We start from the raw sequence: 22,485 nt of genomic DNA on the forward strand, positions 1-22,485 counted from the left end.
TTAAAAAAAAAAAATATCCAATTTAATAAAAAGAGATTCCAACATAGTACAACTGAAAGAGCCCAGACTATTTCCACCCGTGTGGAAACTTACCTCACCATTACCTCAGTATGGCTGGTGGCATCCTGCAGGGAGCATTGCAGTAGCACGAGGTGTGAATAGCATCCCACTGCTACATGGAGAGCCCATCATCAAATTTCAGATTTTCAGCTGATTTTTCAACTGGTTTTTTTTCTTTGAACGCTTTTTCATGAATGGCTGCGTCCTTGTCACTGGAGCAATTTAGGAAATTACATCTTACTTCAGAAAGCTGCCATAAAAATAGGCTGAGGACTTTTTTTTTTTTAAAAAAAAATTTAATTAAACTTATTTCTACTTTTCAGCCTAAAATAAATTGGAAAGCTAGACCTGTAAAATTATCTGGTAAAAGCAAAAATTCACATTTTTAATGAAGGCAGTGGACTTGCAGTAAAAAATTCACAGGGTTAAAGATGTTTGCATCCAAGTATCAGTCTTCTATTAGAAAATTAGATTATTCTGTCTATAATCAGAAGTCTGAAGTGTTCCTTTATGAAATACGTGCTTTTTTCAAGTTGACAGCATATATAATTATATATTTATGTATTTTGTTAGAAAGATATTAGTGTTCTGTTAGCATCTTCTATTAATTGATCAAACAATAGGAGATGGTTTAGGGAGAACACATTTCTATCACTTTGTCTAATTTCAGACTCTGTATGTTTTCTATAATAGACAATGTGCAGGCTGCCTGTAATTTTTCATTTACATTTCACTTGAAACGAGAGAGCATATTGTGTGTCCCTTTATCCAATCTTATGCTTGGTTTATCAGGATATGAAAAAAAAAAAAAATGTAATAGATGTAGCCGGTAGTTTCGTGTGCAAGGTTGTTATTCCTTTATTTGTCTGCCTTGATTAGGAAGGCTGTAACATAACATTTCTTGGCTAGTTTCATTACGTAATTGGTTTTGGAAAAAAAATATTGTTAATAAAAACTCAGACACAGGCAAGCCGTTGGAGAATCTGCTGTTACGAGACATCATTTGATCTACAGGAAGCTGTCATTGGACATGCCCTGAACTTGAGCTTAAATGAGAGCAAAGCTGTGTTAGCTGAGGCTCCAGTTTGATTTTATGAAGTGTTAAACAGCAGCTTCAGCCTGTGGTATTGGTGCCATCAACCTCTAAACAGCAGAAGATGCAGGAAGGGTGGTAAAATCTTGTCTAGCATTGCAGCTGAACGCTTCTCAAGATGAAATGAAGACCTTAGCTTGCTTGCTTTGATGGCCAAGATGGTTCCAGTACCATAGCTTTTCAGGGGTGAAAGGGACAATTTCCACAAATGAGCTGATTTGAGCAAAGTTTTTATTTGGTTGCTAAAGGTCCATGATTCAAAAGAGATTTCATATTTTTAACTCAATATTTCTTTTGTATGATACTTATTTCAAAACATTATTGGGGTTTTTTTATAGATACTACCTTTTGCATCTAAAGTTGAATTTAAACATAGTATCGGTCAGGGTTGGAATATTTTGGTTATTTATAACAGTTAGATTTGATTTCCGAACATGTAAAACCAGACTTGTTTTGATCACTTTTGTACATTTTCTCCTTGTTTCCTATGAAAAAAAAAAAAGTAACTTTACTTGGAAATCATGCCACTCTGAAAATGAGATATAGATAAATTGTGCAATAGGGATTAAGTAAAATGGAAAGAATCAATTGTGCAATGTTGGGGTTTAACACAAGGAAACCAATTATTAATTACTGAGAAAGAGCAACGATCAGAAATCTGCCACTTGCTGCCTTGTTAGCAGCTTAACATTATAGTGTATTCCAAGAAGGTAGCATTTAATTTTTTTTAGTACTTTTGCTAAATGTTTTGCTAAGCAGAGAGGCAAAACCCATTGAAAGGTCTGGCAGAAGTAACTATTGTTTGTAACGATGGAAATTTTGAATTTGTATTTTCCTTAGTCTTTTCCTCAGTGTGTGAGCTATGTGAAATAAGTCTGTTTACTCCTGTTCACACATAACAAAATTTATAATGAAATGTGTCTGACACAATTTCCTGCCGTTCTCAGCAAAGGGTGCAAAGATCAAATGGATTTTATTGAACTGTCATCTTGCTGCAGAAGTATCTCCATTACAAACGCAAGCAATTCTTAAGAAAATGTAAAGAGATGTCTTCCTTGCCGATGCCTATATTCAACATGTAATAAGAAACACTATTTCTAGAGTTATCTGCAAACCATATTGCATGAGTATTACTCTTTAAAATGTCGTTAGATTTTTTAATCCATTCTCAGTGCTGTTATTGTTATTGTACTAGTAATCCATAAGGTTTTTCATTATCTGTAAAGTTACAAGCTCATTTTCAAGTAACTTTTGCACTGAAAAAATGATCAACTATAAAATGTCATACTTAAACTGAAGATTCTTTTTTCTCTCCTAGGTCGTCAAACTGAAGCAAATAGAACACACACTGAATGAGAAGAGAATATTACAAGCAGTGAACTTTCCTTTCCTTGTAAAACTGGAGTATTCTTTTAAGGTGATCATTATTTTGAAAGTGGTTGTGTGGGTTTCAGGGAAGCGCGTGCTCAAACTTTAAATAGTAAAGCATTTAACTTCTATAATACAATAGTTTTTTTGTTTTCAAAGATGCTTCACTTGGCACTATTGCCAGATCTTGAGCAGGAGTGTCTGCACCTGTGTGCACACTTGCACACACCTCAGTTCACCAGGTGATGATTGAAAGAATATCTCCAAATAAAGAAATAAAAGTTAAATTTAACTCTTAGAGATTTCCCTTTTTGTACAGCAGGGAGCTTTTAGGCATCAGTTGGACTTTGAGAGAAACCAAAGGATGTATTTCTCTACCAATATATGGAATACTAAATTTGTAGTTGTTGTGCAAATATTTCCTTGAGAGTTATACCTGAGGCAGGTTTTAATGACAATCTTAACCATGAAGGAAAGAACTTTGAGGTTAGCGTCTAATTTCACGACAGTATGTGCTAGTCAGTCTGTAAAGAAATAAGTATTTTGCTAATTTATAGTGTTATGTGTCCTCTATATATCTCCTTTTTTTTTTTTAATACCATTTAAAATCAACAAACATGTTCTATCTTAATCTTTACAGTTTTGAGATTTGGGGCTGGGGCTGTAGGAGATGAGAATACCTCAGGCTATCAATTCTGAAATTTGAAGGGCGCAAGGTCTTGTCTTGCAGTAGGCATCTTATGCTCTCTTCCTTCAGGTCACCTGCACACCATTCTGTCTGAGGAACTCACTAATTATCTTTATTGAAATTTACTTTAAAATGTATTTCTTGAGATACGTGATGTTCCTTTTGTCCTGCATGTCTGCACTTTTTCAAGAATTTCTACGTGTGTTGCATTATATTTAAGTCATTGGGTGGCTACAATTTTTCATTTTCATTCTTTTATAAAAAAATACTCTATGTACAAATTATGGAGACTATAGGATGCCTAATATGCATTTGTATGTGTTTACTTGCTTCCTTAGGACAATTCTAATTTATACATGGTAATGGAGTATGTTCCTGGTGGTGAAATGTTTTCACATCTAAGAAGAATCGGAAGGTTCAGGTAAGAGTATTAATGACATTATTCCTTTAAAAAGGCTTATGTTGTTAATTTGGGAAGAGGGTTTTATAAAATTTGTTAGTATTGAAGAAAAAATTCTGAAGGGGTAACTGCATTTAACTTACCCATCTTTCAGTGGATGTAACTAGTCAGGCAATGAAAATCTTGTAATTATTTCTTATTTTTCAGTTAGTTAATGCAGGCACTTGTGATCTATGCAGGATAGAATCTTAGAATTCCTGTGCATATTGTCAGTGAAATTGATGATAGTTTTTAAAAGTAAAATTTAAAGTCTAAGCTCTGTATTGTGGGATATGTTCATCGTGATTGCATGTGTATTTTAGCTGCAAGACTTAAATTTAGGGAATGTGTGTATCAATTCTAAAATGTTTGCTGTTTGCGCTTTTTTTTCTCTTGTTACACAGTAAAAGAACCAGTTAAAAGATACTTAATTTGTCTATCCCTGGCAGTTACGTGGTTGTTTCAGTATCTTAGCATAGCATTGGGGTACTTAATATTCTTTTAATTCTTCACAGTGAACCACATGCACGGTTTTATGCAGCTCAGATAGTGCTAACATTTGAGTACCTCCATTCATTAGACCTCATCTACAGAGATCTAAAGCCTGAAAATCTTTTAATTGATCAGCAAGGATACATCCAGGTATGATATTCTTCATATATTTAGGGAGTGGAGTCTTGTCTTATGATGTAGGTAATTCTAGCAAATGCATTTAGAATAAATGGTCTGAAGCTGGCTGGCATGTTAGCATGTATTCAGGGAGCATTAAAATGCCCTACTGCTTACTAATGGTTAAAACCGTTGGATTGCACTTCCTCTGACTAAAATTAAGTATGCACAATGGAGCTGTCTGCAGTTGAGCGAGTTGTCAAGGTTTTCCTTGGGGTCTGTGGTGAAAAGTAGGTGATTACATGTCTCTGTTCATCTGACCTATTTTATACCTCTGCCCTAGAACAAGATGAAAGTGCCTTAAAATGTCTGGTTCTCTGTATTGTCTGTATAAGTAGTTTAGGATAACCAGCTTAGATATCAACGCCGACACTATAGTACTTAATTTCAGTCAGATGAATCCCACCCTTGGAGAGTCCTAACCTTCACAGTGCATCTGGAGTAAGAGCTGAGTTGAGATCAGATCAGAATTGCAGTGCTGCAAGTAATGACTTCGTTTTTACAGCAGCCTCTCACAGCACCTCCTCATCTTCCTTTTTGCTGTTATGTTTTGGATCTAAATGGCAAATGGGAAGGTGGTATACAGGAACAAGCAGTTCTTAAAGTATGGAAGCTCTTCTTTCCTCAGTGTGTCACCTTTTGCCATAGCAGAATCTAACAGGAAAATACATAATAAAAATGTTTGAGTGAATTGGAAAAGACTAATATCTTATCTTGTTTATAACTGTAAAACAATTTTGCATGGAGAATAAAATAACCCTATAGGTAGAAGAGAAATGCAAGTTCTATTAATGTGGTTGGAGAGCACCAGTAACGTAAAGCTGTGAATGGCTTACTCCAGAATCGGTGACTCTCACTATACAACAGTATGTTTTTGTGATGGTGGGCAATCTGCAAATGATAACGGGTCCAGCAGTCACTCTTCCCATGTGAGGCTGGTTTGCTTCCGCTTCTGAAGAAAGAGACGGGGTTGTGTTCATATGTTCATGCTGCAGCTCCAACTAAATATTGTTTAGAAGCTCCGTTCATTTTCTTTTTGAATTTTAAAGCCATTACCGTTTGTCCCATGTCTACAGTGTACTTTTCTTACATAGACTGATATGCATTCACAAACACAGAAATGATTCTTTGCTGACTGAAGCAGGTCTGTCTAATCAGCACGTCACCCTCTCCATTCAGGTCTAGCTGTGATTGCTGCTGTTTCTTCCAAAAATGAAGCAAAAGCTGCCTTGAGAGTTTGGAGTTTGGCTTGTTTAATTGTGACATTAGTGTATCAGAAACATCAGCACACGTTATTGTATAATTAGCAATGATTATCATTGTGGTACGCTATGTTTTCTCAGGGAATAGGTTGAAAGTGATACCAAGAAGGAGGAAACAAAACAAACAGATCCCCAAACAAGCATAGACTTGATAGCTTGAAACTGATCCCAGAATTTCACATGTAACTCCCTGATCTCCATATGTATTCCACAATACAGTCCAGGAAAAATCACAGAGAGGATGATATTGCATACAGAGTTCTGAAAACTTACTGCAGAAAATAGGACAAGTGGAATGAAGAATTTATAACGGCCAAGAATTTGCCATTTGTGAATACATTTACCCCCCCAGTCCTCAAGTAAACAAGCTTGACTCTGGTGCTGCTTTCAAGGATACTCAGAATCAGAAGTTACTGGAAGACCTCTTTTATGTTGTCTTATTCCCACACTAATTTTACATATAACCTTTATACACTTATGCAACAAAATTCTAAATTTACAAGACTGGCAGATATCTTGACCCTTTTTGTGATTTGTTTATTTGTTAACTAAAGGAAAAGATAAATATCTTGTTCATATTCACGTTCTTTAAACTTTCAGCAGTATAAACAGTCTGACGTGAAAAGCATAAGAAAAATGATTAATGTAATTGCAGTATATGTGGAAGATTAGTAAGCCATAGTTCCCACTGATTTTTTTAAATTATAAATAGGAGCTTGTGTTGGGGGGAGATACATACTTTGTGTTATTAATTTTATCACAAAAACCTATATATCTGAATTAGTAGCCAGTCCTTTTGATACTTCTAAAGGTACATATGACTATATGATACTACGTGATATGAGAGACAAATTTTTCCTCTGTATAAAATAGCTTTCCAAAATATTTCAAAAGTACTTCATTTTAAATTTTGTTATAGAAATGCACTTACAGTCAATTTATTTCTTCTGATGACAGGTCACGGACTTTGGCTTTGCAAAAAGAGTAAAAGGAAGAACTTGGACGTTATGCGGGACTCCAGAATATCTGGCACCTGAAATAATTCTCAGCAAGGTACTCTGTCTTGTCATTCAGTCGTGCATTTGATGCAATAAAACTTATCACCCAATTATTAAGCTCTGAGGGATAAACGATTACTGATACTTCCAAAATCTTGACTAGTCAACTCCTTATGAATTACACAAAATGCAATTGTTGCATTGTAAATATGTTTTAGTATACTAAAACTTACTCCAAAGTGTGGATTTTCACATAACTGCACAGAACTTTCAACATATGCTTGCCATGTAACTTGTGAGGGGAAAAAGGGACTTAAAGAATCTGTAATTAGGTTATTTAACTAACATCCTTATCAGAACAGCAGATCATAGAATCGTAGAGTCATCTAGGTTGGAAGGGACCTTTAAGATCATTGAGTCCAACCATCAACCTAACACTGTCAAGTCCACCACTAAACCATGTCCCTAAGCACCACGTTGACCCATCTTTTAAATACCTCCAGGGATGGCAATTCCACCACTTCCCTGGGCAGCCTGTTCCAATGCTTGATAATCCTTTCAGTGAAGAACTTTTTCCTAACATCCACCCTAAACCTCACCTGGTGCAACTTGAGGCCATTTCCTCTTGCCCTATCACTTGTTACTTGGGAGAAGAGACCCACACCCACCTTGCTACAACTTCCTTCCAGGTAGTTGTAGAGAGCGATGAGGTCTCCCCTCAGCCTCCTTTTCTCCAGATTAAACACCCCAGTTCCCTCAGCTGCTCCTCGTAAGACTTGTTCTCCAGACCCTTGACCAGCTTTGTTGCCCTTCTCTGGACATGCTCCAGCACCTCAATGTCTTTCTTGTAGTGAGGGGCCCAAAACTGAACACAGTATTCGAGGTATGGCCTCACCAGTGCTGAGTACAGGGAGAATATCCTTATCATTTATGGAGCTGCTTATGATAGAAACTATCATAATGCATAATGTTAAATTATGCATTTAATATGCGGTTTAATTAAATCCCCTTGCAGGTCTTTAAAAGTAAACTTAAAATACTTTTATTTGGGGAGAAAATGTTCATTGTTTTCTGCCTTTTTGCCCTTATGCAGCTAGAGCAGCGGAAGAAATTGCAATGTGTCTACTACAAACTCTCCATAGTAGATTTTTCAGGAAAGACTGAGTCTTAGCCCTGAGCTTTGTAAAGATCTCGGAGAACATATATAAAATTGATAGAGTTGGTGGAGTTTTCTGTCTTTTTTAATATTAAATAGGATTTACTAATGATTTTATGTTCAGGCTTTAAAGATCAGATCATAAATGACTTTATAACAGCTAATAAACTAAACTTTTAAGCTCTTGTAGCTAGTTTACTAAATATGAAAATGAATGTTCTGAAATGTGGATCATCAAGCAAGAAGATGATGGTATACAATATAGGAAGTGTTGTTATAGTTAACGAAATTTCGAAGATGTGAAAAGTTTCAATCATTCTGTAGCAAGATAATTTTGACTTTAAGTAACTAAATAAATTGTGCTTGTTTCTGTCACAGAGAGTTTTGTCACATCATTGTAAAGACATCACTGAAACAGCACAGGAATGTGTGCAAAACGTTTCACTTCCATCACTGTTTCACTCTTATCACTGTTTTAGGTTTTAAGTATATTGCTGTTGGAGTCTGTGAGCTTCAGTTTGGTTTGAACTAGGTTGTCAGTTCTGTATTAAACAAGCAATAATGCGTTTGCTTTCTTTGTATTCCACAGAGATGTACTGAAAATTTTATACTATGTTAGAAATGCACTAGCAGTGGTATTTCTCATTTTATCCAGGGTTACAACAAGGCAGTGGATTGGTGGGCATTAGGAGTGTTAATCTATGAAATGGCAGCTGGATATCCCCCATTCTTTGCAGATCAGCCCATTCAAATTTATGAGAAGATTGTGTCTGGCAAGGTGAGTGAAGGCTCTGTGTATTTTCACAAATGCAGTTGTTTGTCTGTGCATAACCTGTTTTTTGTGTGGAGTAGATACAAATTTGCTGGCTACTAGGCAGTGAGAATTTGGAAAGAATATGGGAAAAGTTTGTAATGTATACTACTTCAGTGCAGACATAGTTATTATAGTAATACCAAAATTCAGAGTTCTAAAAATCTGTTCCCTGCCTTCAAATTTAAAATGTAAGTTATTAAATTTACAGACATTGTGGTATTATATCCTTTTATGCTTGGATAAAAATGATCCAACAGCTAGTTAGCTGTATGCTTAACTAGCCTGGCTAGTTTATTTTCTATTTTCTTTTGAGAAGCTGGAAAGAGTTTCCATAATTCATGGTAGATTTCTTTACTCCTGCAGTCCTGTAGTTCAAGTCATGTCTAATGTTCTGTTCAGCTTTCATGGTTATATAAAATTTAAAAAAAATATTTCCAACTTTTCCCTTTTATTTTTCGTTAATATCTCTTAGCGTACCAGATAGCACAAAAATGGGATCATTCTGTTGTTTCTCCTTCTAACCAGTGTTGTCTCTTCATGTTTCTTTGTGCTTAATTGAGTTGTTATGGTTCTTCTCTTCCTTGGCCCTACATAAACACGTGCTGTGCTGCACCTTACGCACTTCTGTAATTCTAATCAAAGGAAGTGCCTCAGTAGGCCCTGTGGTTCACTGCAATGAGAGACATTCCTGTCTAGGACCTTACTTGAATCAAGAAGGTGGTTGAGGGCTGTGATACTGTGACCCTTCAGCTGTCTCTGTGAATATATGGGACTTCATTTACAAAGATACATTTTTAGAGAAGTTATTTACCTTTGAAACTAAAAAAAACTTGGGCATTTTTTTGCAGTTGTATCTAATTTGTTTGAGATTTATACTGTTGATCGTGTGCCTTCTTTACTGAGTCCATGGATAGATGGTTGCAGAAACAGCATGGGACTTGAACTCTGGAAACTGTAACATTCACTTCTCAGCTAGCAGTATGTTTACTTTATAACATGAAGCCTTTCATTTAATTTACCCCATGCACTTAGTTCTCTACTTAAAAAAGGAGTTGATATTTCCTTACTTCACAACTGTCTAGGTATTACATTCATCAAAACCTGTAAATTTCTCATGTTCTACAATAGAGCCATATTGACAGGTAAACTGAAGCAGTGTCCTTGATTATTAGACCTCTTGATTTTGCAACATCTTTTTATGTTGAATAATTCCATATTCTGCACATACATTGTAACTGATAGCTAAATACAGGGAGTGTCAAATGCTGAGACTACAGGCATGACAGATACAACTTTTTGCCTGTACTTTTTCCCCTTTTCTCTCTCGTCCATCTCAAATGGTGTCAGTAGATCTTTTGCTAGTAAAACCCTATGAAATTACATCCCATAAATCACCTTCAAATATTTGTTAGCCAGGTTTGAATTAATTGTATTGGCAAGTCACTCGTGCTATCTTCAAATAGTGCTGTGTTATTTATGTAAGACTTTCGATGTTGGTGTATTTAGTTATAAGAAATGGGTTACAGTACAGCATAAAGTTCCAGATTGAATTTTCACATTATTACTGAATGTTCAGTTATTTCAAAGTAATCTATATATTTATATGCTTTATATATGCTATACTATACTGTATCTCTGGTGTGCGTGTGTATAATATAATCTAAAAATTTGTTCCTAGAAAATAGTTGAGAATGCTTTGAGATACCAAGTTAAATTTAGCTTTTTTGTCATTATATTAAATTAATATTTTTCCTCAACTCAATCAAATCTGGAAAGTTTCAGTTCGAAAAATGGTAGAGACACAAGGTAGTGCTATTGATAAAGGCTCTGTGAAACAGAAATACACGTGCAACAATAATCATCTCTCTTTTCATGCATTCCTACTTGATTGGTTTTTAGAGGAAGAATAGAAAACGGCCCTAATGTTTCCTTTTGTGTGAACACTGTTATATTTCACAGGGCAAAGAATCAAATTTGTGTATTGTTTTTAATGTTGTTGGATGTGTATTTTTAGGTAAGGTTCCCATCACACTTCAGTTCAGACCTAAAGGATCTTCTAAGAAATTTACTCCAGGTAGATTTGACCAAACGATACGGAAATCTCAAGAATGGTGTAAATGACATAAAGAATCACAAGTGGTTCGCAACTACAGATTGGATTGCCATTTATCAGAGAAAGGTAAGACCCTTTCTGATCAAAACTATTACACATCTTCAAGGGGTTGAAGCAAAATTTCTAATTATTTTGCTTATTTTTGCTTTCCTAAATCTGTCACTTTAATTAAAACTAAGAAAAGGTGAAAGTAGTTTAATCTTTAACACTCTGAAGATTTTATATTGATTGAATTATGTTTGTTTCTTGTTGGTATTTTATCCTGGACCTCTGTGTACGGTCACAGTCTCTTAACAGGTGTTGTGCTTTAGTCTATTTCTGGAATATCTCAGAATGAGCCATCTCCTGCCTCTCTCACTTTTTATTTAACCCCCGCTATAGTGGCAGCTATAAATACTCCTCCACAGCAGAGAGGAATCTGTTTTCCTTTCCAGCTAGTTCTTAGCACTCAGACTGTGCTTCAGTGGGGCGGAGCTCTAGCCGAAGCTGGAGCTTCTGTTTTTCTACTAAAGTAGTATGCTCCCTCCTTCTTGCTCTTGCTTCATCTGTGATTGGGACAGGATCAGATGTAGAAAGTGTCTACTGAGGAGTTTTTGCCTTCTGACACTGCACTTTATTGACTGCAGTTCCATAAGCTGCAGTAATGGCGAGGGCCCTGCTTGAATGCTGTTTTCTGGCATTTTTTAGAATGGTTTTCTAGGCCTGCTTGACCAACGTGACTTGCAGTGTGGTTTTTAGAAAGTCCATGCCCAATTTGCACTATGAACTTCAGACTTCCATAAGAATGAGAGCAACAGAGAACTGAGAGTATTTTCAGAGCACAAGCATCCATTATCATACTGGTTTGAGAGGAGCACATTAGTAGCTGCCAGAATGAATGAAGCAGAGCTGCAAGAGGAAACTGGGGAAAGGGATGGGGATGATGACAATTCAGTCTAGGTCTGTCTCCCTCTCCCCTTCAAGGTAGAGTCCAAGTTAAGTAGCTGTATATTAGTGAGTTACTAGAAGCAGATTCTTAAGAAATTATTTGTTCTCTCAGGTGCAACCTCTGAATTCCTGTTTTTTCAACAGACAACAATAAAAGACTAAAATAACTTCATTGGTGTTGTCCCAGAAGACTCAGGTGGAGAAATGATTTTGTGCCTAGATATTGTTAAAAAGGTTAGAGTCAAGCGATAACATTTCAAGGAATTGCTTCACATTGTTGAAATGATTGTCTTGATTGTAGAGGCATGAACTTGCTGCTGTAACAGCAGTATTTTAAAGGCCAAACCTAAATACTAACAATAGTTTCTAAAAAGAAACTGGTTGTTTGGCTACACAAACTGACAGTACAGTTGTTGTAGTATTCACTAATGTATTAATTACTGGAAGACAGGGTACAATTAACACATCTTGTATTCTTTCGATTAAGTATAGATGTTTTAAGAAAAGATTCCCCATTGCAGAATTGTAATTATCTGTTCTTTGCTTTCTTAATGCCTGTTTACAGGGCAGTTTCATGTGCACTGAGTTTCATTCCCCAGTATGCTGTTTGGGGACACCCGGGCCCCATAATATTAAATCAGATGTTTTAACAGTGTGCTAAATATTTTTAGCATTGCTAGTGCACTGTTGTAGAGAATTACTTCCACAGAAACAAGAAATACTTTAAAATGTGAACTAGTAGTACAGTCAGAAAAGCTATTACTAGTTTTAAAGGACTGTGAAAACTAATGCTGAATAAGTTTGAAGCTTCTAATTATAAGGAATAAATACTGTGATACTAAGCAGTATCACATTTAAGCAGTCATAGAAATACAGCAATAAACTTTGGGTTTATCCCAGCTTTTTACGGTGGCTGTTACCACAGCGTGTATTTTCCTGAGTAAACGTGGTGTTCCTTGGCAGCTAATGCAATGGGAATAATTTGTTATGCTACAGTCAGAAGTGAACCAGTCAATTACTTAATATTTCAGATAGGATCAAGTCTTGTTTTCTTTTGTTTGTGTAGCTGTTTATTAAAATGCTGCCTGATAATATGATTGTACTTGGGGCCAAACAGGTATTTTTACTATAAACCAGTGTTACCTCCTGCAGTCTCTTCTTAGCGATTTCCTTAGAGAAGGTAATAGGAAAAAAGTCTGAGGCATCTCATTTGACTGTGTTTTAAAATTCCAGCAGTGAATAAAATATTTCTTGTGCTTTGAGCTTTGTTGTAAAGAAGTAATTGAAAATCAAATTGAGAAGACACAGAGACAGAATTCAGGTAATGGTAAATGTGTGGCTTTGTCGGCTAGGTATATACACAGACTGTGTACTCTCTCGGGATAAATCACCTAAATGCATATATTGTTTTAGGAACAAAAGGATACACACGTGACAATTGTAGCACAATCTATAAATGCAGAAAATGTTATTTCTTGGGGGTGTATAGCGTTATCACCCAAAATCAGTAGAGTTTAATTTGTATTAGTCTGTGCTGTACCTCTTTAAATTACTGATTGACAGCCCCCCCCCCCACTGTCAGTAATCTACCTGGGGCTCTGCACAGTTCCGTGGTTGCAGAGTATCTGGTGCCCTGCCTCGGCCGGAGCCAAGCCTGTCCTGCTTATCTGTCTCCCCACCGTGCTGCCTCTGGCACACATACTCCTTGGGGTGTCCCAGAGAGAGATACTTCTCTGATTACTTTGCATTTCCAGGTTTAAATTTGCATCACCTCAATAATCTTGTTTGCCATAACGGTGGATAAATCAGGCACCTGTCAAATGAAAAAGAGGAATGCAGTACTGATTATGGTGCCTCCAACTCCAGTTTGTCTGAGCCCGGTTTCAGTAGAGTCTCTCTCCTTTTCCTTGGTCTTCCATTCTCTCTCGTTCTTTCCTTACCATCCGTTCTTCATCTTTGCCTCCTGTCAACCCCAAACCTTCCTTATTCCGTCTTTCAGCATGCAGCTGATTCTAAAATTTAGGTTATTTTAGAAAGTAATTAAGCTTAATTTTGAACTTTGAGGTGTGATAGACTAGAAGGATTAAAATTTGAATTGATACTAGCTCAGTGAAGGTGGAATTTAGTAGTCTGTTCCCTAAAATAGCATTTAAGTGTCTGCAAGTTGGGAACAGCTCCTATTTTTTTTTCTTTATTTTTTTTTCCCCCCGACTGAGTAGGGACAGCATAAGCTGTTAGCCAGTAAAAATGTAGTATGTCCCTGTACAGACCTGTGTCTTCATTTAAGGTCATCTTTATTTTAACTCCCAAGACGTGTAGAGGCTGAAGTGCACTTACTGGGACAGAAAGATTGAGACTGCTAAGTTGTAGCCAGACCCAAGGATTTTATTTTTAAGGTCAACCTCAAAAAGCTGCAGGTTCCCTCAGCTTTAAGCAGCAGCACTTAAGAGGGTCGTTGGAAAACACCTGGTTCCAGTCCCTGAGAGTGAATGGCTTACTACCATACAGGTGACATGAGATGCGCCGAATCTGAAGGCTAATTGAGTATATATGTGGATTTGAGAGGATATGCAGACATTCTTTACCAGACAGGGTTTTCCATCATTAATTAGAGCTGCACTGGCTTTCCGTACAATCATTTATTGACCCCTTTCAAGCCATTGCTTGTCTCCCAGTTGTGGCCTACTTTGGAGAAGGCTTTCACTTCCCGCTTCCAGTTAGGTCCTAGGAGGAACTTTGTAGAAGATGCAGAACAGATTGTTTTAAACTTGTATTAGGTTAGTTTTTATTTGCAAATAGAGGATTGTTGGTAAGTGGGAGGAGAGGGCTTCCAAACAGCCCTGAGATTTTTGAGTAGCGTTGATGGCAGTCAATCTACTTCTCCGCTTCTGCCATGACCGTGTGACTGTGAGACGCTGCCCTTGCTGCGCCAGGAGCTGCACTGCGCTACTGATGAGCTGAGAACAGGGCTTCTTCTGCAAGAAGAGAACTAAACTTTGTTTCGAAGTGGAAGTAATTTTTTTATTGATGTTTGTCTGTGAGATATTAGTCTTTTTCAACTTAGACTCCTACATCTAAGCTTGTACCTTCTTAGGCTGGTTTTACATATGTGCCACAACTTTAAGTTGGTTCACTGTAATATTGGTTTCCTTGGGAATATTGTTGTGCTCGTTATCACAGTGTTAAATCTAAAGATGTTAGGCTGATAACATTTCATGTGGCTTTTTTTTTTTTTTCCCCTCAAAAAATAGGTAGAAGCTCCATTCATACCAAAGTGCAGAGGTCCTGGAGATACCAGCAACTTTGATGACTATGAAGAAGAAGATATTCGTGCGTCTCTAACAGAAAAATGTGCAAAAGAATTTGCTGATTTTTAGTAGGCGTAAGAGGACAAGATGACATCAGGGCTCACATTGGGATCTTTGCACTCTCTTAACAGATGAGGTGGAGCTGAGACCATCATATGTCAAAACAGTTACCTAGTTACTTCATTCCACAAAGCTGACTGAGGTCTTTATTGCCATCTTCCATGTGTGCAGTTTGCACCAACCCTTCTAACTAGGCACAATTAAGCAAGCACTGTTTGTGCAGTAACACAGAATAATAGACCACTTTCCTACTTAACTTTGGTTTCTGTCGTTCTTTGTTTCTGTGTATTGTTCATTTTCCCCATTTAAAATGAAGTAGTTTTTTACCCAAGAATGCTCCATTTTATTTTGAATAATGTATTATTTGTGTGAGTGAAATGGAAGGTGTTGCGGCTAGTGTGATTTAGACTGAAGTGAAAGATAAATGTTGCTTCTAGTCTGTGCCAGCCAATAATTCTTGTCTGTCTTGTGTCTGATGCTACAATTTATAATAATTTTTTAGTAGCTCAGACTAAACCTAGCCAACATTTTTAGCATTTTTGAAGGTAGTATTTATCGCCATATAAATGTCTGCTAAATTAACTTAAAAACATTTCTTCCTGGAGACTGACCAAAATTCAGTAGAATCAATTGGATGGCTTACGTAGGGGACAGTAGCTAGACCCCGTGCCTTGGTTTTCTACATCCCTGCAGTTTTCGTCACTGCCTCCTTCCTTTGTATTTCCCACCTAGGCAGTAGGTAAATTGCCATAGCCAGACTGTACCGTGGAAAGCGTTCAGTCTCGTGAGAGGGAGTAATTCCACCCGGTCTGGATTATGGACCGTATTTAAGCAAGTCAACTTACCAGCATTTCAGTTGGCAGGTATGAAATGGCTTTTTTAAGAACATGAACCCTAAACTCTTAAAGGAAGTTTTGGTCAGTATTGTAGAGAATAAGATTCATTTTGATTCACTGGGTTTTTTGTGGGTTTTTTGTGTTGTTGTTTTTTTTTTTTTTTTCTTAAAAAGCCAATGTTTGGGCTCCCAAAGTATTCCTTGTTTTGAGCCTTTTTTGGTGAAAAAAGGCATCCATTAAAATAAAAACCACCACACCACAAAAAGCAAAATGCGCTCTGCCATTAGCTATGAAAAACAAATGGTTTAGCAAATGCAAAATAATGTTCTAGATGCATCGCTGGATGAACACGGTTATTTTTTTGTTAGCTGTTAAGAATAAGAGGTTATTGCCAAGTTTTTATTCTGGTATACTATATTAGTAAACTGAGGATGGAGTACTGCTACAATCATTTTCTCTTTAATTACAGCACTTCATTCATGAAGAAAAGAGACAAAGTTTAAAAACTGCAACAGCTGGGTTTGTTTTAGTTGCGTTGTGTCTTCATTTCTAACCTACTTTCTTTCAATCAAACAGAATGTATGGTCACACAGATATAAGTATTTGGGCTTAATTATGTTTTGTATACTCTCACCAACTGACTTAAAAGATACTGCTACCATGTGCTAGCTTTGGGCACTTTCACACATTTATTTCAATGTTAATAATCAGTGGCTCAGCACTTTTTTGGGGGTTGCTTTTAAACTTATTCATAGTAGTTTTATTTGTACACTTGATTCTGGCTGTCTCAGTGACCTGTCTTAAAACAGCACATCTAAACAGTTTAAACTAGACTCATATTTTATGATAAATTTACATGCATACAGGGATGAATTGTTTTTAAAAAAAATGAGCTATATTGATACATAGCCATTGTATTTGTTTGAATGTCAGCGCAAATAAACGGCTGGCATTCCTTCCTTTTAATCTGTATGACACTCCTTTAAGAAAAGCCTTTGTAGACGTTTTACAAAAGAGTATGAAACGTACCATCCAACATTCTGTATGTTTAGGTTGTTGAGCATTTTTGCACAACATCATTAGGAGGCTGACACTGAATGCAGTCTTTGTCCACCCATATTTACATATGTGCAAGAAAAGTATAAGATACTTTGCTGTAGCAAATTTTATGTAACAAAAATATATCGTCACATTAATAAATTTAAAGAAATCCTTTGTATGAAAATGTTAAAATCTTTTGTATTTCATTTAGACCAAGGACATGCTGCTGTATGCTAGCTGTATGCGATAAATTCTACAGTAACTTTGTTGTCGTTTATGAACTTTAAAAGATTTTAATAAATGTTGGAGATCACAATTTGATTCTGTTATGATTTTAATTTTTAATCATTGCATTTATAATTCTAGTAAGGTTCAGAGATTTTCTGTTTTGTAAAATACTGTAATCATTCATCTTGCGTGTACAATAAGACAAAAGTCTAGGAAATTGGTTCTGACGTGTCTGTCTGATATCCAGATTAAATTCTACGTGGGCATAAGTGGAAAAGTCATCTTAATGCCATGATATTATGCTATTTTTTAATTTTATGAAAAACCTGTTAGAAAGTAAAATACTTTTCCAATATGGCATAATAGACTTCAGTATGGAAATGAGATTCTATTTTGGAAAAGGAGGGGAAGTGTGCAATTTCCAAGGCATTAGTGAGTACATTTGACAATGTGAGTATTATACAACCCTCTCATTTAAACACAGTCATAAAATATAACTACAGAATATTATGTTACCTGTATTTAATTTGAAAATTCCTTTTCACAATATGGAAAAATTGTATATCTATGACAGTAGAAGCTTGTTAATTTTACACATTTGAGGAATTAAGTGTTGAACTATATGGTATATTTTAATTGTACTCTAGTTGTATGTAACTTTCATTTCCAACATAAAGGATTGTATCTCATTAAGTAAATTGCTTTTTTATTATCTTGTCAGTTGCATTAAAACCCTTATTTTTAAATCCTTTAAAGTATTTTACTAATTTTTGCAAATAATTAGATGTTTTTAAGTGCTGCAATAGTGTGCAATATAGTAAACATTTATATACAGAAGTGCAAATTAAATTATGTACAACACTTGTGCTGCTTCTTTGTGAATCAGAATGTTGTATGATGAGAGTCGTTCCATCTCCCCACACACTGCAAACAGGGGTCGAAAGCAAGAGGAAAAGGTTATGAAACATACCGCACGCATTAGTTGGGACACGTTAAGCTTTACACTAACTAGGGTGTTCGGAGAAGATGGTGTGGAGAACATCAAAGGCATTATGAGAAGTCAGTGAGTTGGACTTCTTAGACAGTCAAAGGCAAGCAAGGTGATCACTAGCTGCAGGATTGTTTGTCTTCATATTTTCACATTCAGACTCGATGCTTTTTATTAAAGATAATTGCCTGGTTTTAAACTGTCTGCAGATCCCGCTGTACAAATTTTGTGCTGTGTCTCCTTGTGCTGTGAAACAACTGATAGAAGTAAAGACTGTTCGTGGTCTTGGCATTGTCTGTCTTGAGGCTTTTTCTGTAAGTGGTGTTCGGAGAGGCTCTGGTACCTGCTGTCTGTAATGCAGCTCCTCCTCTTCCTGCTTTCCGAGCGGAGCTTCGGCCTCGTTGCTTCTGCTGCTGCACGCCTACTGACTGTGGTTTTATGTTCTTGGTTTTGTAGTACAAATGCTACATTACTTCTTAAAAGACCTTTGTGCTTTTTCTAAAGCTGAGCCAAGAAACTGCAGAAAGATTGTCTTCTGCTTTTACTACAGCTCCCGTGCAAACAGCATGTCGAGCAGCAGATTTGAAGGTGTCATTCAAATCTGTTGTTCTTCTAATTTGTGGCGTGTAAGGAAGACTTATCCCAGATAAGAGTTTGAGAATAATTCCATAAGAAACTGGTAAAAAGACGATTCCATCCTCCAGCTGGGGTGTGTATAGCTGATCTGGATGTGTTTGACAAAAAAAAAGTATGACCACCATAGTTTTAAAAATGGGGGTCTTGCACACATTTTAAAAATGTTTTTAATTGACAGCTTGAGGAATCGACTGATTTGAGGTCTCTGACAGAAGGGGTAAAATATGAGTCTCTAATGTCAGGTAGGGCAGTGATCACTTCCAGTAAAAGGGTTAAACTCCATTAAGATGTTTAAATGTCTTCTAGAAAGTAAATATTTGTCATTTTACGTAGGAATTATATAATGTGTTGGGTTTTTTAGAAGGGTTAGATGGGTATCTGGGGCAAGACGGGATCTCAAGATAGCTTCCCTTCCTAACTTCTGAATTTGATCATGAGTAAAAGTTTTAATTAAATCTGAGGTCTAGTCACATTTTGACCTTTTGTTGTTTGGCGGGTTTTTTGGGGTTTTTTTGTATACTACAAAAAGGGATGCCTGCCTGAAGGAAACTTGCATAGATTGAAAATGTAGTTTATTCTTTTAATTCACTACTGCAAAAAGTTCCTGCCTCAGTGGGATAACAGGGAAACCTCAAGCTACTTAAATCATTGGGATAAGTTCCCAATAGTCTTATTTCAAAGCCAGTAAAATGTCCTTTAGAAACCCTACAGTCTAGTTGTCCTGTTCCCTCCCTCAGAGGGTGAAATATAAATTTTTTTAAAAAAAATGTATTTCTAAAAATTGTGTTGACATAGCTCTTTGCTTTAAATTTTAAAAGCAATGTATTTGTGGTGTAGATTTGCATTAGCTCATGGTCAGTGAAGCACCTAAGTGACAAATCCAGTGACAAACTTGCACATTCCTTATTATAGTGCTCATCTTACAAGACTTAGATTTTGATAGATTGCACAGTAGCAATCTAGTATCTAACTGAAGTTTCTGCTCTTTGTGTTGAGAAGCAGCCTGCCTGAGCATGAGGCATCTTTGCTAAGGACAAGAAAGAAAACACTTTGCCAAACACATGGACATGGTTGCAGCACAAAAGCTCTTCAGGATGAAAAGGTTGTTCTAGTCGGAAAGAGTTTGGGGACGGGGGTCAACGATCTGTTCCCATACATACACAACCACAGTAACAGATGTTTTCCTTTGCCGGGAGGTAGCTGTCAGAGACGACTTCTTTTGCCTTTGCTTCCAAGATGCTGTGGAAGATTGGAAAGGACACAGCTGTAGGTATGTTGACTCAAATGGAGCAAGGTCTCAGCAGCCTGGCGTGTAGTGCGGTATGTTTTGAGTGTGTCCGGTCAGTTATGGGAGGAAATATTGGGGGCAAGTGCAACAAAGAGAAAACTGGAGTGCTGGAAAGGCTTGATTAACTTTCTGAAATTCTTCCAGCATCAAGATAATTGGATTAAATTTTAAGAAATTCCAACACCACCTCATTTACATTTAGTGGTATATCAATGCTTTGGTCTACACAGCAATATCACAAGAACTGTCTTCTACTGGAAGTATTGTTCTTTACCGCATATCTACATTGCTACTTTGAATGTATATATAGTTATCTAAGTAGTAGTTTAACAAAATGAACACTTCATTGTGATGTCGTTTCAATTTCTTCAATCTTTACTCTCATCTTTTTACTTGATGTTTGCATAAAGCCGGGTTCGGGTCTCCGTTAATGATAGGTATCACCTTGGATGAGTAAGCCAATGTAATTCACTTATTTCACAGGTGTGTTAATCGAGGTTAAGCAATCACTATTTGGTTATTTCCTAAATGCCCAGAGTTTATAAAACAATCTCTCTTTCAACTGACCCTTAAAAAAACTGCAATGTGTGTCCCCAGCAATATTTCCCTTTATGTTGTTACCATACATACCAGGCGGTATGCACCTGGGAAGCTTGCTTACCGGTGGGAAAAACTCAGAGAGGAGCTGAGCAGGGAGCCTTAGTAAAAACATCATGTTGTACCAAAGCCGAGATCATGGTGGCAGAATCATTCTAAGGGCTGCATGATACAACAGGTGTATAAGGCAGTGATATAGTTTGTTAATGTTGGCACGTTAGTTCATGACAGGAGTGTGGTTCTCCTTCTATAGAAGTATCTGCTCTGTGGTTTAGGCCATATCCCGGGGACTTGGCTCCAGGAGGACGTCCATATCGGAGAGCCACCACCCCAGGTGGTCGAAGCACCCATAGGTCTTTCATTCTGGAGGAGAATTGCATAACGGGACTGGGTCGCCCGCAAGGTACGTTTCCTGCCAAGAGAAATATTGCAGTGAATGCTGGGGGGAAAATAGCTCTCTAAAGTCTCATAAATTAGTTGGTCTTTTTTAAAGCCATGCAAGGAAACTTGAAATATCAACACAAATGCTTTTTTACTCAGGATTTGTACAACCCAAAGCTATACTTTAGGGCATTCCTAGTAGTATGTCTGCAGTTATTAAACTGGTCTTAATTCAGCAACTACTTATTGACCAACAGGACTCAACCCTGACTTTTCTTGAACTTATTTTTTTCTCCCAATTACTACTATAACTTGTAAACTATAATGAATCATGATTTCATCGTCATATAGCTTCTCTGTAACAAAACGCTCTAGTTGCATTCATTTGCCAGTAGATGGCACATTTATATGGTGTGGAACTGTGTGTGTAAGAAATGTCAGCTGCAGAGCGTAGGAAGAAGAGGAGACTTGGAAAACATTGAAGAGCAGTAGGGAATGAGAAATTTGGACTGTACCAATCACATAATATGTCAAATAATATATGCAATACCAGCCACGAGCATTTGTTGTTTATGTATTAGTAGATTTTGCTTTTAACTCCTTTTAGAGTTAATTATTAATACTTGCAATTTTTTTTTACTGGTTTTCATATCAGCATAAAAGGAGTTTTTGACGCTAACTTGAACAAAAGCATTTTTTTCATAATATGTATTATTGCACAATCTGTATGAAAATTTCACTAAAAATCCCTGACACAAATCCTTTTTTCATTAGAGGCTAGAATTTTAATAGCACACAATCACATTTCTGTTATTATGTGCACTTGAAAGTTCAGAAATACACTGCTTTTAACCAAAGATTGCCACAAAAAAAGATTCAAAAATGCTTCTAAGCTGATTCATTAAATATATAGTATTTATAGTAGAGAGGATATACATTTTTAGAGTTGGATGCTGATCACATTTATGTGTATATCTACTAATTATAGTTGTAATGTTTACAGATAAAAAAAATCAATATTTTTCTAAATTATGTGACCACCAGAGTAATTGGAGAGAAAGTAAATTTACGGCAACTGTTCTTGAGAGCATCTCTGGTCAGAGCCTCATCAACCAATTTAGAGCTGAGCAATTTTTTAAAAGGTCAGTTTAACTGTTACAACCTTAATGCATAACTTTTGTATGTCAAGTCTGCTCATGTTCACATGTGAATATCTGTTTCGTTTTGTTTCATGTCAAAAGAGAGAGTAGAGAGGGGAAACAGGGTCATGCAATGTGTGACTGGAACACTTACCCTGCTCTAACAGTGGTTCCTTTCTTGCGGTCAGTGGTACTGTTTGCAGCCACGGTCTGCTAAACAACACACGCATCCTTTGATCCTTCACATTTACACACAAAGCTTTGGGCTGTCGTGATTTCTTTTGTTTTCCTCATAGTTCAGTGCCCATGAGCAGATAGAGAACCCAATAAGCCCCCACTGGCACCAGTGACTGAGAATTGCAGAGAACACCCTTTTCTGGGTCCAGGGTGCTTCCA

The 22,485-nt window shown here is 36.7% G+C and overlaps 1 protein-coding gene across 3 annotated transcripts in view; it reads left to right on the forward strand.

The window, feature by feature from the left end:
- PRKACB (protein kinase, cAMP-dependent, catalytic, beta) overlaps positions 1-15,897 on the forward strand; it is a 35,481-nt gene extending 19,584 nt beyond the window's left edge. For all 3 annotated transcript variants that reach the window (XM_009884704.1, XM_009884705.1, XM_009884706.1), the window contains 7 exons: positions 2,472-2,570; positions 3,548-3,630; positions 4,164-4,290; positions 6,537-6,632; positions 8,389-8,511; positions 10,562-10,726; positions 14,839-15,897. In XM_009884704.1, the coding sequence (XP_009883006.1) occupies positions 2,472-2,570; positions 3,548-3,630; positions 4,164-4,290; positions 6,537-6,632; positions 8,389-8,511; positions 10,562-10,726; positions 14,839-14,964 (819 nt within the window). In that variant the 3' untranslated portion in view covers positions 14,965-15,897. The remainder of the gene's footprint in view (positions 1-2,471; positions 2,571-3,547; positions 3,631-4,163; positions 4,291-6,536; positions 6,633-8,388; positions 8,512-10,561; positions 10,727-14,838) is intronic.
- Positions 15,898-22,485: the final 6,588 nt, after the last annotated feature.

Source organism: Charadrius vociferus, unplaced genomic scaffold (genome assembly GCF_000708025.1).
Source record: "Charadrius vociferus isolate BGI_N301 unplaced genomic scaffold, ASM70802v2 scaffold163, whole genome shotgun sequence".
Lineage (NCBI taxonomy): Eukaryota > Metazoa > Chordata > Aves > Charadriiformes > Charadriidae > Charadrius > Charadrius vociferus.